Consider the following 17,728-nt stretch of genomic DNA (forward strand, 5'->3'; position numbering starts at 1 on the left):
GATTCCCAGCTGACTGCATGGGCTCTTAGCTCTACCTCAATCCGCTGAGGACTCCAGATTATTCCCTAGCAGACATTCAACAGGAATTGCAGAGGACACAGCCACCTTCTTTTGGCCAGAAACCCCTCCCCACTCCACCATAGCCATAAAATTAACCTTAGTCACATTATCAGCATTGGTAACTGGATAAGTTTGTCCAGGCATGTACTGTTCAGAAGATACAATTTTTTAGTCAGCATGGTGACACTTTCTGTATCTGTGCTTCCACTCTAATCTCATTAATATGAGGCTGTTTGTTCTTCAGATTACTTGGCCAGATGGCCAGGACAGCTACATCCACCCCACCCTCTGACATTAAACTGGCTTCAGTGTGTTTTCTGACTGGGTCAGGGTACACCAAGGATCCTGTTTGGAGACTCACCTCAGGGTTAATTGGGGGCGCAGTAGAGGAAGCCTAGGGTCTCAGTTCAATGCCCATTTGCTTTTGCAATTAAAGCACTAAGCCTTCTTGCGATCCCAGTTCTTACCCTGGTACCCATCCTTAGTCTGTGTATTGTCTTGGGCCCACTCTCTTGAACAGGTTTTCGGGGGCCTTTATAATAATGTTTTTATCCTTAGGGGATCAATTGTACAGTTTTAGAGAAAGAAATCTGGCACTGTGAGCCTGGATAGCAGGAATCTAGGGCACTTCTGTCAAAATTGCATCAGCTACTAGGCAAAAAGTGGGGGTGACCATGTGGAAAAAGGGGCACTTTCCTACAGTAAAGAAATATATAATTACGATACGTAAAGTAGTGGGGTTGGATGCAGGGCCTCAACCCTGCACATGCAGCCAACCCCTGTAAGGGGTTGGCCACAAGGCCTGTGGCTAACCCCTCGCAAGTAGCCAACCCCACGCTGGTCAAGGCCTTTAACCATGTGTAGTGGTGGGTTGGTGCAAGGCCAGGTCCTGTGGCCAATCCCACACTGCACACGGCCTTAGGTCATGTGTGGTAGGGCTTTGGCCACAGGGTCTGGCCCTGGGGACATCATATCCAGGACCTTTTTTTTAAAAAAAATTAAAGGAGAGGCAGGCCATGTGGCCATTTGGCCCTAATGGGTCAGGGTATCCCTACACTACGCCCTTATTTATTTTTTATTTCAGGACGCTAATTCCTATAATGGCTGCCAGCAACATTTTTGTAATGTTGCTGGCAGCCAGTCAGAATGATTAGTCCAGCTCTCTAGGTCAATCAGAATGCTCCATTTTTAAACTGGTGCTCCGGCGAGTCTCTGGAGACTCTTGCGGACTCATCCACTTAAATATACAATACATTTTTACCCTAAATTTCTCAAACTACTGAATGGATTTACACCAAATCACAAAAAGCACATTCTGCGTACCCAGATCTAGCTTTCTGCCAAATTTGTTGTAATTCCGTTCATCAGTTTTTACTATAGCCCTTCTTAAAGAAGTCTATTGAAAATGCATGGGGATTTTTCATTTGGGACCCTCTTTTTTTCTCTGCTACTCTTAATGGATCACCCTGAAACTTATCAGGTAGCTCCTGAGGTGGATTAACTTTTTTGTTTTAGAAAGATTTGTGAAGATTTGTCAAATGGGACGAAAGTTATTAGCAAACCAAAAAACTCTTTGTGGAAGAGCAGACCTAACTATATCTACCTAGTGGAGGGTGGGGGTGTCTGTCAGTCACAGTCACACCATGGACTCCATTGCAGGATATTTGATGTAACTCAGGTTGCTTGTGCTGGTGCAACAAATTTGAAAAATGTTCCTTTTTCTTTGGTTAGCAGCGGGTTGAGCAATATCATTTATTATTGATCTGGTGTCCATATTGTGAAAAGTCTACACTGCCGATCAGAAGGGATCGAAGTGTTGAAGTTCTAAAGCTGATTTGCTGTTCTTAGATTTATTTATGAACAAACCTTAGCATTGTTCATATTTTGTATATGTGACAAGCTTTTTAGTCTACTATGGCTAATTAAGAGCTGTTGACAGGATATAAGAATTTTTGTGTTGTGAATATGTCTTGGATGTATGCTCTTAACTCGCAAATAGATCTATTCTATAGTTCCCACATCAGAGTGTTAGATTGATTCTATTGCTTTTCTCTGAGAAGAGAACAGTTAACTTTAGTGCTTGTACTGATCAATGTTAACTGTTATGGGCTCTCTGTATTCTATTATGGGTGTTTGTTCTAACCACCTGGCAAGCTGTTTGGTACCAGGCTCTGAATTCTCCAATATGAAGCCCATATTTTGTAATTAGGTATTTGGTTCAATCAGGAATTCGTTTTGTGTACTGAGCTGCTGGGGTGGTTTATTGTTGTGTGGCTCTAAGTATTGACTACTTGAGTCCAACCACGTGAAGCAAACAACCTGCTTTGGCAATTTCTTGAAAGCTCTGTGTGGTCAAAGTCCTTTGACGTTGGCGCACACATGCTCTTATAAAACGTCCCCATGCTTCTTTCTTATTATGAGTCCTTTAATATTATAGTAGACTAATTTGTTTATTTTGTTGGGTACTAGATTTCTGCTCTTTAGGGTATCATCTACCATGATTCTATAAGCTATATTTGTTGTTCTCTTGAAACCAGAGTTATCTACCCAGTAAGTTTTCCTTTTCTCTTGCTCGAATTGCATACAAATGGCAAAGGTGTAGTGTTTGAAATCCTGAAAAGCCTCACACAATGGACATAGCCTCTCCTCTGCATGGGATAAATATATGCATGGTATTACACGCATTAAATAAGACTGCAGAAGGGCCCAACTATAGCCTTCATGCAGCACCTAATCACTGGGTGTGTGTATTTATTGAGATGCTTTTTGGGTAGGAAAAGAAGCAGCTGTATAGATACCTTTCTTCTTGGAGTGCTTTTATGTTGGAAGTACCTGTATGTGGGGTATAAAACGGAGCACTGGTCATCCTGCTCTGGACTAAACGTACAAATGGTACATTGTTACTGTAACTTGTGCCTGAGAATTATTACCTTCAGTACCATTGGGTAAAGACACTGGACCTCTGTCAGTTAAATTAACAGGCGGTACCACATATTTTAACATGCTAAAGGCTTAGATTAAAGACAATTGCAAACCTCTTCACTAGCTGCCTATTCCTTTTATTATGTTGTAGCTTCCCCTCCATTGTGCAGTTGATTCAAAGCAGTAGACTCTGGCACCATGTTCCCATAAGGTTTTGGATAGTATTTGCATTCACTCGGTCCAACTTCTCTTGTGATTGCACTGCCTGTTTAGTTTTTGGCCTTGCAGTTGCATTCTATAAAGTCGATTGACAAGCTGCTCAGTTCTAACACCCAAGACATTGACCTGATATTTTCAAGATGACAACTTCACTTCTGACGTGATGCATCTTTTCAGTTTCATCAATTAGACTCCTACATCCCTCATTTCTTTCTTTAGTATTTTTTTATTTTTAATTAGTCAAACGGCGAAACTACTTCTAGTGATTGCACATGATATTGTCTCTAGGAGGAGGCGAGTTACGAAAGATTAATATCTGCCAGGACATCCTAATCGGATTGCCTCTTAGATAGTTTGGTTAAATTATTTTTAACTCAAGATAGACGTTTGCATTATCTAGATTTTAACCTTTCAGATTGGTTATTTGGTGGTTAACTATGCAATGTTAAAAGTGTAAGTGACATTGCAGATTTTTGACATGCAAAGCTGTTGCTACATGGATGACGTTCACATTATGCTACCATATAAGGAACGTTATGACTGCCATTGCTGTTTCTAGCATGACAAAATGAATAATTGAGTTATTTTGAAAGGAATGCTGGGCACATTTAATAACTCCTCCAATATGCCACTGACCCAGAGTGGCCAAGCAGCTGTTCTCCCAGTTAGATTACTCAAGCTTTTCTTGATTGCTGATTTCTCACTTACACTTTTCATGACCAGTCACTAATTTTCACGCTCTCCACTTCTTTTTCCTTGATGCCCTTTAATACCATATATGTATTTTTTTTACAGTGCCCCCTTTGATAAAACAGCCAACATTACATTTTCTCTCCATGCTGATGATGACAGTGTAAGTACTTTCATGAGCTCTTCTGGTTTTCTTGAGATATTTTCAAACCGTATGTGTTTCCCTGTGCTATTTCCTTATCCTTTCTTTCTGCCTGCAGCCAAATGCCAACCTCTTTGATATCTGCTGCAAAGAGCGGATCCAGCAGTTTGATGACGAAGATGACGATGGTTCTGACGGGGAGGACATCTGGCAAGAGAAGGAAATACGTTTCTCCTCTGGTACAGTGAAGACTTCGGGCCCCAGGTCTGTTATCTTTTCTGAATGATCATTTTATATTAGGAGTGGGAGCGGCGTATCTAAAAGCTATTGTAATCCTTATGAAATATTTTGCTGCATTCATTTTGTAGTCCAAAAAAATAAGCTCATTTACAGCACTAGTTTTTTCCCTACTTCCAATCTCACCTCTCACTCTAACCCTTCAAAGAGTTTCTTCTTTTAGGAAGATCTCTTTTGCATCTGGAATAGATCTAAAACATGACCCTGTCCTAATCTATAAAAAGTTTTCATGTGTCTGCTTCAAATTAAGACTATTTTAAAAATTACAGACACAGCATAATACTTAACCCAGACATCGAATCATGCATGTCAAAATCCAATGAGGTAAATGGTTTACAATGTGATGTCCTACCTTATAAAGAAACAGTGAAAACGTACCTACTACTCAAAATAAGTCTACACTATTGAACCCATGGCTTAAATTAAGAGAACACATACTCTCAAAGATCTGCAGCCCTTTTCATAGCTTTGTTTAGTTTCTTGAATTTATTTTTTATATAATTTACATATGTTGTCCTGTCCCATGTAAATACCAATTTTCCCAGTGAGTTTTTGTTACTTGTATCTAGTGCTACTTAAAATATGTAGAATTCCTACTTTATCGTGCCGACACCTAGGGTGATCTGACATGCACTGAGTTCAGTGTATTAAGTAACCTGGCATGTAACTTAAATGAACTCTGTCATATCTCACGGAAGTTGACCTCTCTAGCCTGCTGGTAGGTTTTATGCCTGTTACTCAAAATATTGTCACAAATATTCCTCCATTTGCCATACAGAATGAGTTTGAGTGAGAGATGGTGTAACTTGTGCATCTAACCCATGATCCAAAACAAAAATTCCCACTGAAGCTGTTTCTCCCCTCCTGCAATTCAGAAAGAAATTGAAGACCCATCTCTTTAAAGAGTACTGCCATCCTGCACCATAGGATTGTAACATTTTCTCTCTCACCTATTTTTATCTCAGTTCTGTTGCTCACTTTATCAGTGCAGGAAACGTCTGTCCAACACCACACAATAAACATAAACCTAGGAAGGTAAGAATCCTTCTAGCTTGGTTACCCCCACATTTTGCCTGGTGTGTTTTTGACTTGGTCTGCTGGGATCTTGCTAATCAGGACCCCAGCAACTGTGCTTTCTCCCCTAAATTCAAATGGTAAGTACTCTGGTACCTTCACAATTGGCTACTGGTGTACACTTGTAAGTCCCTAGCATATGGTACTAAAGTACCCAGGGCATAGGTATGTATGGTGCCAACCATGGGAGTCCACTTCAGCTGCAACTACAGGCCTGCCATTGCAGCCTGTGTGAGTTTCTGCTTGCACCTCTCACAACAGATATAGGTTTCCTTTTACCTGAGGTCACTGCACTTAAAACCTATAAGTCACCCCTATGGCAGGCTCTTAAGCCCTGAGGGTAGTGTGCTTGGTTATAAGTGTGAGGGTGCCCCTGCATAAGCAGGACACTCTTACAAACCTCGGGTCGATTCACCAGGCTTTGTATGTGCTCGCAGACATTTTTAGACATATAGTGGACATCAGTCATTACGAGATACCTAACTAGATAGTGGCTGCGTCTAACCCAGTCTTGTTTGGTATCAAACATGTTGGAATCATACCCCAACACTGATTCCAGTGTTGGATGTATGATCCCATGTACTGGACTGGGGACTCCTTTGGGGACACCCCTGTACTTCCGGGAACAGCCTTTCAGGGTCTGCAACCAAGCTAGTGCTGCTGCCGACCTCTGACACAATTCTGCCCTCCCGCTCATGAGCCAAGCTTGAGCAGGGGAAGGTAGAACAATAGCTTTCCTGTCACAGGGAGTAGTGACCACCTCCCGAACAGGCCTTCGTGTATGGGGCTGGGGTGGGGGCCCTTGCCAGCCCACCAGACTGCTTTGAAGGGCAAATGTGGTGCCCTCCTTACATACTCCAGTTTGAGCCAGTTCAGGAAACCTTGATTTCTGCTCTAGCTTAAAATGAAACAAAGAGCATGGGAGTATCCTCCCCTCTATGCAGCCCCTCCTCCGGTAGGGGACCCAGCGTTGTACCAACCCTTTCCTTAGGGTACTTAAGGGCTCCCCTGTGGGTGGGTCCTTAGATTCATCGTGGGACTAGACTCAACCCTGAAACTACGTCGCTCTTTAATCGCCTGGACACTTGGCCTTCTTGGGACATCAATGTGAACTGAGACCTCACCAAGAGAGACTCCAGTGGTTCCTGGTCTCACTGTTCAAGTCTTCTTCTTCGTCTGTGCTTCATCCAGGTTCTTCAACAGAGCTGTGGGCATCAAGGACACCCGAAGAAATCTCCCTTGGAGGGAAGGAGTCACTCCCCTGCATCTGCAGGCACCACAAGGAAGCTGACCGGTCTGCAGCTCCTGTCGTCCTACGGACTTCCCGAGGCTCAACAACACAGGTGGTGGTTCTGCAACTCCCTCGAGTCCCGACCTGTCCCGTATGCACCACGTTGAGTTGCGGTGGCTTAGGCTTGTATGCTTTGCACTCCAGAGATCTGTGGACTACAAGAAGCTCCAGCCTCCTGCACCTCTTCCCCCCCCCAAGATAAGCGTCCTCACTGCATCCTCAGCACCGTGGCCTCCATCTTTGGTGAGCTGCTCGAGGTCCTCACGACTCCTGTGACTTCGGCCTTAGGATCCTCTCTTGCTTTAGTGGGCTCCCCTGCTTGCTTGGGACCTGCTCCGACTCTCCTGTTGGTGAGTCTCTTGTACCTTGCTGGTCCCAATGTTGCTCCTTTTTCGTCTTGCAACCCAGTTGAGTCATCCAACGATTGTAAGTACCCCTGCTGGACACTGACATCTGACGTGGGACAGCACGTGCACGGCCTCTTGTCTTCCTCAGCGTTGCCTGGTCCTCACAGCTGCAGTGAGAAGGTCACCGTCGACTCTTCAGAACCTCCCGACATCGGTAGTCATTGTGCCTCTTGGTCACCTCCGAGTGGCATAGACTCTGTCCGATCTCTGCTTGCAGGTTCTTCACTTCCGAAATCCACCCTTTCATTCCACCACACTCCTTCACAGTCTTCTCCAGAGGCATCTTCTTCAAAGTAGTCCATTGTTGTCTACGGCAGGTTTCGACGCCACTTCACCCCTGTGAACCCGGCTTCCCTGTTGCAGATAACCTGTTTCTTGGTGCATCCACGGCTGTGGTGGCTTTACAACCTTCTGTCTTCCAAACGGTTTCTTCAGGGTCCTCTGGGAAGGTTCCTTCATTAAAATTGCAACTGCGACTTCTCCATTGGCTTCCATTGGGCGCGTGGCTGTGTTTCCACTCTGCACACATCCTCCGGGGGGTTCCTAGGTACTTACCTTGGGTAGTTCCTTGTGTCCCTGGCTCTTCTGGGTCTTCTGTTCCAAGTCCCGTTCTCCTTTGCATTTTGTATTCCACTTTCTTAATGTATGGTTTGGTCTTCCCCTGGAGACCACTGTATTTTGAGTTATTTACCCGATTGCTTTTGAAGTTTTCTTGTGTATTGTGTTGATATCTCCAGGTAGGAGGGATACCAATGTGTTGGTGATATTGTGTTGTAATAAATAGACTCATTTTTTCTAAAAACTGTGTGGTTTCTTTTCATCTAACTTACACTACTGATAAAACTGGTAAGACAAGCTGCTTTACACTCCTTCAAGATAAACCTAGAAAGCTGCTCGCCACAGCTACCACTTTAAGAGCTTTCTATGTTTTTTTTTTGTTTTTTTGTAAATTTTATTTATTGACTGCAAACAAGGCACATTGACATACATAGCTCTGCGCCACCAACCAGGGGCCGGCCACCTTTTCGCAATTATCACTCCAAAAGTATCGGCTATCCCACATCCCGGAGGTCGGGCATCGCCGTGCATCACTGGTACAGGACCCACTGCATGCCAATTGTCCCTCTCCCATGAACCTTGGCAGTGGGGCGATCCACTGTCGGCGGCCAGGCCCGAGCGTGTTCCTCCCGCATATTGTTGTGCACAGTCCCGTTTTGTGACCGTAAACTCTAAACCCCCTCCCAAGGGTCCCGCCCAACTCCCCCTACCCTCCCGCCCGAACTAAACAGTTGAGGTCCTCTGTCGGTCGCAGCCTCATCCCGCACACAGTCACCACTCGTCCTCCGCCCGTGTAGCACTCCTAACACATTCTGTCGCCTCTACTCCGAACGTCGTAGGTAAGTCATCATGCTTCCCCCACACACTCACCCCCCCCCCGGGAGCCTCCTCTTCTGCCATCTCCGAGCAGGGGCCCCCGCGGGGCTTCCCGCTGCCTTTTCCCGTCTGCCCAGGTAGTCTACGTACAGTTCTCAGAAGTTTTTTGGCCGGCTACGCGGTGGCAGCAGCTCACTGAACCTCCCCGTTTGGGTGCAGCAGTATAGCACATCGCGCCTCCACTGCGCCACAGTGGGCAAGGGACCCCGCATCCAGCACATCGCAGCTCGTCGTTTCGCAACCAGCATCTCCATATCCACCAGGCATCGAGCCGCCTTCGGCACCACCCTGGAATGTCCCAACAATGCCACAGCCGGGTCCGGGGCCATCTCCACCCCCGTCACCTCCACTATCTGTTGGTATACCGCCTCCCAGTAGTTGTATATGCCCGGGCATCGCCACGCTAGGTGCAGGAAGCCCGCCGTCGGGTGCTTGCACCGTTCACACGCAGGGTCCTCCCGCAACCCATATCTGTGTAAGCGCTCCGGAGTGTAGTAATACCTGTTGAGGTACTTGAAATGGACCAGCCGATGTCTGCCATGCAGGGAGATGCGTCTGATCCCCGTGCAGCAGTATGCCCACATGGCATCGTCAATTGTGATATCTAAGTCCCTTTGCCATTCCAATCTGGCTTTAGCGAACTCATGCACCCTCTGAGACTGCGCCATTCGGTACAGCTTTGAGATCAACCCTTGGGGGTTGTCATTCTTAATTATGTGCGTCAATTCCCGAACCTCCGCAGGCTCCGCCATGTCACACCCCAATAACTGTTTCCAGGCATGCCTGACTCTGTGGTATTGGAAACGTTGCAACTGCGTGCACCCCGCGTCCGAGGCTGCCACCGCCTCCCCTGTCTTTACCACTCAGTCATCAAACATGTCGCCCATGGTGTGCACACCTATCTCTCTGAGCGACCGTATCACTCCGTCTTCCGTGCAAGGGGCCAGCCATACCGCCCAGGCAATTGGCATTGCCGGCGAATAAAGCTGCGCCCCCGACGCGCGTTGTAGTATGCTGTTCCAAGCATGTCTAGTGGAGTTCAAGGAGTCGAGGAACCCCGTGCGGCGGTCCGGGCGTTCAAAAATGACAGCGGGGAGCGGCAGCGGCGCTGCAAACAATGTCTCTAACTTGAGGTGCGGGACGGTCTCACCACCATGTATCCAGCTATGCGCCTGAGCCCCCTGCGCCACCCTATAATACAGCTCCATATCGGGCGCTCCCAGGCCGCCCATATGGTAAGGCAGCGTCAGGACCCTCCAGCTGATCCGCGCCTGCTCGCCAGCCCACGCCAGCCTCAGCATTGACGCCTTCAACCGCGCGAAGAAAGCACGGGACAGAACCATGGGGATGTTCGCAAACAGAAACAGGAACCGAGGGAGCACCACCATCTTCATGATGGATATGCATCCCAGTAGCGAAAGGGGCAGCGTGATCCAAGTCACCACGTCGTCCTCAAGTTTACTGATGGCCCTTCCGTAGTTCTCAGATAGCACCACCTCCGAGTCCCTATGAAGCTGGATCCCCAGGTATCGGACCGGGTCCTCAGTCCACTGCAACGGCTATTCCATGACGAAAGGAACAGTGACCGGCGACAGCGGGAACGCGATAGACTTGTCCCAGTTGACCTTCAGCCCGGAGAGCGCTCCAAACTGAACCACCTCCCTCAACACTGGGGCCAGGTTAGTTTCCGGGTCCCTGACATACAGCAGGGTGTCATCTGCATATGTGGACACAGTTATCTTGTAAGTTGGAAAATTGATGCCCCATAGGCTGTGGTATTCCCGCATAGCGCACGCCAGTGGCTCCGCCACCAATGCGTACAAAAGGGGCGACAGGGGGCAGCCCTGCCTCATTCCTCTCGAGATTGGTATCGCATCTGTGACTCGATCACCCAATCGTATTCTCGCCGTGGGGCCACTATACAGTACTCCTATCATTTGAAGAAAGACCGGGCCCAGCCCCATTCTTGTCAGAACCTGCCGCATGAATGGCCACTCGACCGAGTCGAAAGCCTTTTCCATGTCAAGGAAGACAGCGAGCGCACGCGCGTCGGGGCGCACATGCTGCATGACTATAAACACCGTCCGTAAATTGTATGTGAGGTTCCTGCCCGGAACGAACCCCGCCTGTTCTGGGGCAACCAGTTCCGGTGCGAGCAGGGCCAGGCGCGTGGCCAAAACCTTGGCATATAATTTCGCATCTACGTTAAGCAGTGATAACGGCCTATAGGAGCTGCACTCCTCGGGTGTTTTGCCTGGTTTCGGTATAGCGACCAGGAGCGCCTCACGCATGGACGGCGGCATATGTCCTTTAACGCACATGTCATCGAACAGTGTCAATATGTGTGGTAGGAGCTGGTCAATAAAAGCGCGGTAGAACGCAACAGTGAGGCCATCCGCTCCCGGGGCGCTATGCGCTTTCATGCCAGCAAGGGCCTCTAGAATTTCGTCCCTCTCGATTGTCAGGGACAGAAACTCCCTGTGCTCGCTCGCGAGGTACGGCAACTTTATATAGTCCAGATAGTCCCCTATGCTATCTTCCATACCGGTTTGCTGAGTAGCATAAAGCCCGGCGTAGTACGACCGAAATCGCTCTACCACGTCTTCCTCCGCCGTTAGTAGCGAACCATCCTCAGACCTGATCTGGGTGACGGCGGCTCTGCGTCTACGGGCCTTGAGCAAATTAGCTAACACCGACCCCGGTCTGTCGCCTTCCCCATAAACCCTGGCCGTAGCATACTTCCCCAGATGCAGCACCTCTGTATCAGCAGCCTCGTGGTACTCCGCCAGGAGAGTTTTTATCTCCTCTGTAACTTCCTCCCCGCCCGTTTCTCACAGTCTGGTCTCAAGAGCCTCCAATTTGCGCTCCTGCGTCGTAAGCCGCTGCCTAATATCTCGGAGCACCCCCGAGTGTTTGGCCATCGCCACCCCTCGAATGTAGACCTTAAAGGTCTCCCAGATAGACTGGAAATCCTCCACAGAGCCCAGATTGGTATCAAAGAATAGCTCAATCGCAGCCGCCAGCTCCTCCTTAAAGAGGGGATCCAGCAGCGAGTAAGGGGGAAATCGCCAAAGAAATGGCGGGGGTACTTTTCTGGGCGTGGCCAGGGAAACCCAGTATCGGCGAGTGGTCGGAAAGCGTGCGCGGAAGCACCGTGCATTCGCGTACCTGCGAAAGGAGGGACGCCGATAGTAGCCAGTAATCTATCCGCGTGTGCAAGTTGTGGTATGCAGAGTAATGTGTGTAGCCCCCTAATGCCGGGTTACGAGTTCTCCACAAATCCGCGAGATCTAAGCAAAGCATTTCTCGTGTGATCGTCTTCGCTGCCGCTGGTTGTGCTCGTCTCGGGCCACCCGATCTATCAAGCTCAGGATCCATCACTACATTAAAGTCGCCGCCCCAGAGCACATTCCGCGCGTCTGCATCCCCGATCGCGCCTGCCAACGCTGTGAAAAACTCCGGGCAGTCATAGTTCGGCCCGTAACAATTAACCAGGAGTAAATCTAGACCCATGCCCTGCAAGCGCGTGAGCACAAATCTACCAGCGCTGTCTATGGCGACGCGCTGCGCCCTGTGTTCCACCTGCGGGCTAACCCAAGTCAGAACCCCTCTAGAGTTTGTCGTGAACCCCGCCGCCTGCGCCTCCCGTAGCTCCCTAGAGCGTAGGATGGGGCTATTATTAGGAAGATGCGTCTCTTGAAGGAAAGCTATATCTATCTTATGTCTCTTAAGGTAGTGCATAACTTTATGGGCTTTGCGGTGATCATTCAGGCCCCTAACATTCCAAGTTAGGATTCTGAGCGTGTCTAGTCTCTCAGGCATAGCAGTATCGGTTTTCGTTAGTGTTGACGCCAGGGCTCCAATCGCCCCACGGAGCGCCTCTCAAAGTGCAGGAGCACACAAACAGTCAGGACCATGCACCCCAACATTGTGACCTCAAACCCCCGTAACACAAACCCCCTCCTCCCATCCCCCCCCCGCCCACAGCAGACCCATCCCAACTTGGCCTTGCCGATTCCCATACCTGGGCACCCCATACATCCCACCACCCCTCTTAACTTGTGAACCCACTGAAAGGTGTGGAACGCACTCGCGGGTGCAGGTTGCTCAGCGCTCACACCCTAGTGTGGAAGCGCCTAGTACCTAACGGCAACTGCCCGCCCCGGCGAGCCACTATTTTCTCTTCCATCCCGTCCCAGCGTTAGTCTACCACATCTCCGATGCCCTTCTCAGGCATAAGGGCCTAGTCGTTACCTTGAGCACCATATAAAAGAGTGGATAAATTGGAGAAGCCTCACTGGCCATGGGCGTTACATTCGCGCCCAGCCAGACATCTCTTCGCTGTGTACACTCTCCAGCGGCTGTGTCACTGTCAGGGAGGGGGGGCGCGCCCCACATTTTACTCTAATCCCTGACAACATCATCAATCAGCACCCCACCTGTTCTCCCCCAAGCCTACCTCCCTACATCCCAGCTCCTCATGCCTGAAATGCAAATCAAGTAAGTCCGCACTACGGGGTCAGTCCTGTTCTTCCATATCGCCCTCTCTCGCGTCTTCCCGCCGCGGCGTTGCGGGGCTCCGGCGCTGCTCCTTAGCCTAGTCCTTCAGCGCCTTTTGCAGCGTTTTAGGGTCTTGGAAGATGTGTGATTTGCCCTGCCTATTGACCCGCAGCTTGGCTGGGTACAACATCGCATAATCCACTCCCATTTCCCGGAGCTGCTTTTTGGCAGGGGCAAACTGGCGTCTGGCTTCCTGCACTCTAGCTGTGAAGTCCGGGTAGAGCGAGATAGGTGACCCTTCATACATCAATGTCTTCTTTTCCCGGGCAACCCTCAGCGCGGCATCCCTGTCTCTGTAGTTCAACAGTTTGGCAATTATCGGTCGGGGTGGCGCTCCCGGCGGAGGCCTGGGGCCCAGGGATCTGTGAGCGCTCTCCACCACGAACATCCCGGAGAACGCCTCTTTTCCCAGCAGTTCAACCAGCAGCGTTTCCATGAAGCTCTCCATCCGACCCGTGGCAGTGGACTCCGGAAGGCCAGTAATTCGCAAGTTACACCGCCGTGAACGGGCCTCTAAGTCCTCTGTTTTGTCCTGTAACACCTGCATTTGGCGCTCGAGCTTCTTGTGTTCAAGATCCAGAGTTGTCTGCGCGCCCTCCACCTCCGATAAACGTCTGTCGGATTGGTCCAGGCGCTCCGAATGTTTGTCCAGGCGCTCCCCCATGCGGTCCATTCGGTACGAGAGCGCATCTATCTTGGCGCCGAGGGAGGTGATGCCGCTTTGCAACCCTTTCTCCATGGACAGCAAGAGCCCCCGTAAGTCCTGGTCGTCCTCCGGGGGTGCAGACGCGCCTCCCGTCGCCCCCTCCAGCAGCGTCTGCGTCTTGGGGCGCCGCTGCTCGAACGTCAGCCTTGACTGGGTTTTGTCGGATTTGCCCATCGCGCTTCCCCACGCGGCTCAGCGCAGCGCCGTCTTGCCTGGGCACTCTCTAGTCTCCACGCGGCTGTGTCACGGTCAATGGCCACCCGCGCGTCATTCACTCTGTGGGCGCCCGCGTTGCTTGCTCTCCGCCAGTCGCCTCCACCAGGCGAGCCGGTCTCCTGCCGTCTGTCTCGCTTCTCCGCTAGGACGCGCGCCTGGCCGCCACTCCACTCCCTCCGAGTGCGATACGTTAGCACCAGGCCCAACTCGGGAGGCACACCTATTGCCAACTCAGCGCCTCGTCAGGTCCAGCGTCCATCAGGGGCTCCCGCCCAGCATCCTATAACCCGACGGCAAGCTCTCCTCTCCTGCTGCCTTCTCCTCGCCTCCGCAGCCGGGTTGCGCTAGTCTCCCCCGCTCAGGCTGCTACTTCTATTAGGTCCAGGCCTGCCTCAAAGTATTGCACACAGCGTGCCTCCAGCGTGCCCCAGAGTCACTCTTCGCCGGCTACCACCTCGCCGTCCGCTGCTGCCCGTGCCCGCTCCGAGTTTCAGGACACTCGCCGCAACAGCAGACCCTCCGTGCGCCGTTCGCTGTGGGGTAATCTCCCGGGCCCCCAGAATGATCTCCGCAGCTCCCGCTCAAGCCCCAGCAGCACCCCGCTTACTTCGCCAGCTGCCGCCGGTGCGCCCGCTGCAGGGTGACGCCTCCTGTCTCTCCTGTCCGCCGCGAAGAGCCTAGAGTCTGCCCCCCGCGGCCGCTGCTGGCCGCCCGTGGCACCATGTCGCCGGCCGGCCTCCTCACGCGAGGTCGGGGATCTTCGGCCTAGTCCGCGCTCCGGGTCTCCAGCTCCAGAAGTTGCTTCACTGCTCGCCCGGGCTCAAAATTCCGCCGGTCGACTGCACAGTACCCTAGGGAGCTCCGCTGGTGCCGCCAGTTGTTCTAGGCGTCGTTGGAAGCAGGATTTTTGACGAATCGATCGTGTGGCTCGCCGGAGCTCTGAGCTCAAGTAGCCATCTCCGCTGCGAGCTAAGCTCCGCCCCAGAGCTTTCTATGGTTAGCAAAGACCACTGCTTTGTATTGTACTATATTATTGTTTTATTATTTCATACTTTTTGTATCTCAATCAAAAACCCAATAAAAATGTTTGAAATCATAAAATCACGATTAGGGTTGCCTGGATTAGTGCAAGATTCACAACTTGAATAAGTGTGCACCATATACTAAGCCAGCCTCCTACAACACCTACCACGCTTCCCTTAAAAAAAAATATATATATATTTTACTCCAACCGCTGAGAATCAAACAAAGCGTGGTGCACCCTTGCGATTTTAAAAATAGATTATTTTATTTTGCTCCCATCGGCAGACAAACTCGTTTCGGCCATGCTGGCCTTTATCAATGCCGATGTTCCCAATGTTCATCACAGTTTAAATTCATGTCACTTCCCACATTTTTCCACTGAAACAGAAAACGGACTAATTGTATATTGCAATCAGTCAACAATTCATTTAGCGGAGGCCATCTTATAATGGATAAAGGATAATGCTAGATCTATCCATATGCCTAATGTATGATCAAAATTTTTTTTTACTGAAATTTCATATTATCAAACATATCGCATCACCACGCCTCATGTTATCTCGCCCTGAATGGCCAATTGCTTCATTGCACTATGTTTTGTGACGTTAAACAATTTCATTAGTGGGAATCAGACACATATTAAAAACAATCAAAATACTTTTTACAAATTCGCAAGGAGGAGGAATAAAGTTCATTTGCAAAACCATATACTGGGATCCATTTGCTCAAAAAGAAAAAGGTGTAGACCTCAACTGATTCTTGAATAATTCATTAATTCATTAGCCCAATCGATCCAATAAGTGACCATCTAATTTCAGTTTCATATTTTTTCTCCTATTTTAGTGCTATGTTTGTTTTTATATTTTTGTTTTTCATTTTTCACAATCTTAATTTCTCTCAGACTACTTATCCTACCGTGAAGTCAGAGTTGCAGTTTAATAGTTTGGTAACAGCTTTAGATTGACTACTGCCAGGAATATTGTAGTTTTTCACTGTGGTGCTATTTCTACACGCTTTACATTTTAAGCATGGATATAAACCTTTCACTTTATGTGAACTGGATTCTTTTTTGGTAAATTGACTATGCACCAACATATCTAGGAAAGGGAAATATTTTTCCTGTATGTTATACTAGGATATTTTGTCATCAGTTGACCAATAACTACATCTGCTTGGAGTATATTCCAATGATTTTTTTAAAATCTGGCGGATACTCCCTGATTCTGAGGAAAAAGTTAAAATCAATCTGGTCACATCATCACTATTCTCTCTTTGGGGTCTATTCAAAAGATCTTCCCTTTTACGTTCATCTGCTCTGGCAATTTCTGACCTTAGAACTTTCTGTGGGTACTACCAAGCCCTAGCACACCTAAATAGACAAATTCCTAATACACATATTATACAGTGCACAAATTTAGTAACAAACACAGTAATATTGATGTTGCTTGTTTTAATTTTCATTCCAGTAGCTCCCGCCAGCACGTATTTCTTCGCTCTGGGTATGTCACCCGCGACTTCCTCAGGGCTGGAAAGACATACATGTATAGTACTGTCACAAACCACTTATTATTAGCTTGATACAGAAAACATGATATTGTGAGGTGGTGCCCACATGACCGTAATCCTATGCGTAAAGCCGTGTGGTATCGCACCCAATACAAAAAATCCAGCATATTCAGAATTATCAAGACCCCTGAGTCTTCAATGGTTCACAAAGTATGCTCTAGTGTCCAAGAGTAACGTAAAAGGGGCCCTAAGCCCTGACGTACCTGTATCACTGCACTGTAGTTAAGATAACCTGTAAGTCATAATAGGCATATTCAACACATTGTTCAAAAACCAGGCATGAATGTGGTTAGATCATAAATATGGGAGATACCAAGAAGGATATAAACATACCTTCCTGCCGGTTAAAATTCCGTCCGGGCTGAATATGGCCTGGGATTATAGATAAAGGGCAATATTTCCCTCGTTGTGCATGGAACTTTCTGTGGGTAACCTCTTTGTCCAAAACGGACAACTGCTTGCTTTGTGGCTGTCTCATAGTCTTCCTTTTTTTTTTTTTTATTTGCAGTTTTATATAGGGCGAACTTGACCCGAATTCAATCGGGTATCAGAGCGCTTTACATAGCACCAGTTACGTTACATGAGGACCCACATTAATTTTTTGTTAGGCACGTGGAGATTAAGTGATTTGCCCCGAATCACAGGATGTTCAGCGTCATTACCGAGACTCGAACCCAGTTCCCCAGGTCCGCGGTCGAGCGCCCTAGCCATTAGGCCAACTCCTCTCCCCTTTCCTTTCCTTTGTAGTATTATTCCTTTTAGGCGAAGACACTCCCCATACGGAATACTATTTACTAGGAATCGTGGGTGCTGACTAGTGAAATGTAAGGTTGTATTACCCGCTGTGGGCTTATGAAACCGCTTAGTTTTTAATGTATCATTATCGACGTATACTAATAGATCTAAATAGGGCACTTCTTGTTTGCTGATGGTACTTGAAAAGTGAAGATTGACCTCATTAAGTTTAGATTATTTATATATTCTTATACATCTTCTCTAATGCCTGTCCAGACAAAGAATGTCATCTATAAAGTGGGTCCAAATTCCTATCTTTTGTGCCCAGACCTCATTGGTACCTGCCCAGGCCACGTGTTTCTTCCACCAGCCCACAAATACATTTG

General features: G+C 48.5%; 1 protein-coding gene across 7 annotated transcripts in view; it reads left to right on the forward strand.

The window, feature by feature from the left end:
* Positions 1 to 17,728, forward strand: part of PPP6R1 (protein phosphatase 6 regulatory subunit 1) — a 1,096,922-nt gene that overhangs the window by 563,406 nt on the left and 515,788 nt on the right. For all 7 annotated transcript variants that reach the window (XM_085616386.1, XM_085616383.1, XM_085616382.1 and 4 more), the window contains 2 exons: positions 3,997 to 4,054; positions 4,152 to 4,297. In XM_085616386.1, coding sequence (XP_085472512.1) covers positions 3,997 to 4,054; positions 4,152 to 4,297 — 204 coding nt within the window. The remainder of the gene's footprint in view (positions 1 to 3,996; positions 4,055 to 4,151; positions 4,298 to 17,728) is intronic.

Source organism: Triturus cristatus, chromosome 7 (assembly GCF_964204655.1).
Source record: "Triturus cristatus chromosome 7, aTriCri1.1, whole genome shotgun sequence".
NCBI classification, from domain to species: domain Eukaryota; kingdom Metazoa; phylum Chordata; class Amphibia; order Caudata; family Salamandridae; genus Triturus; species Triturus cristatus.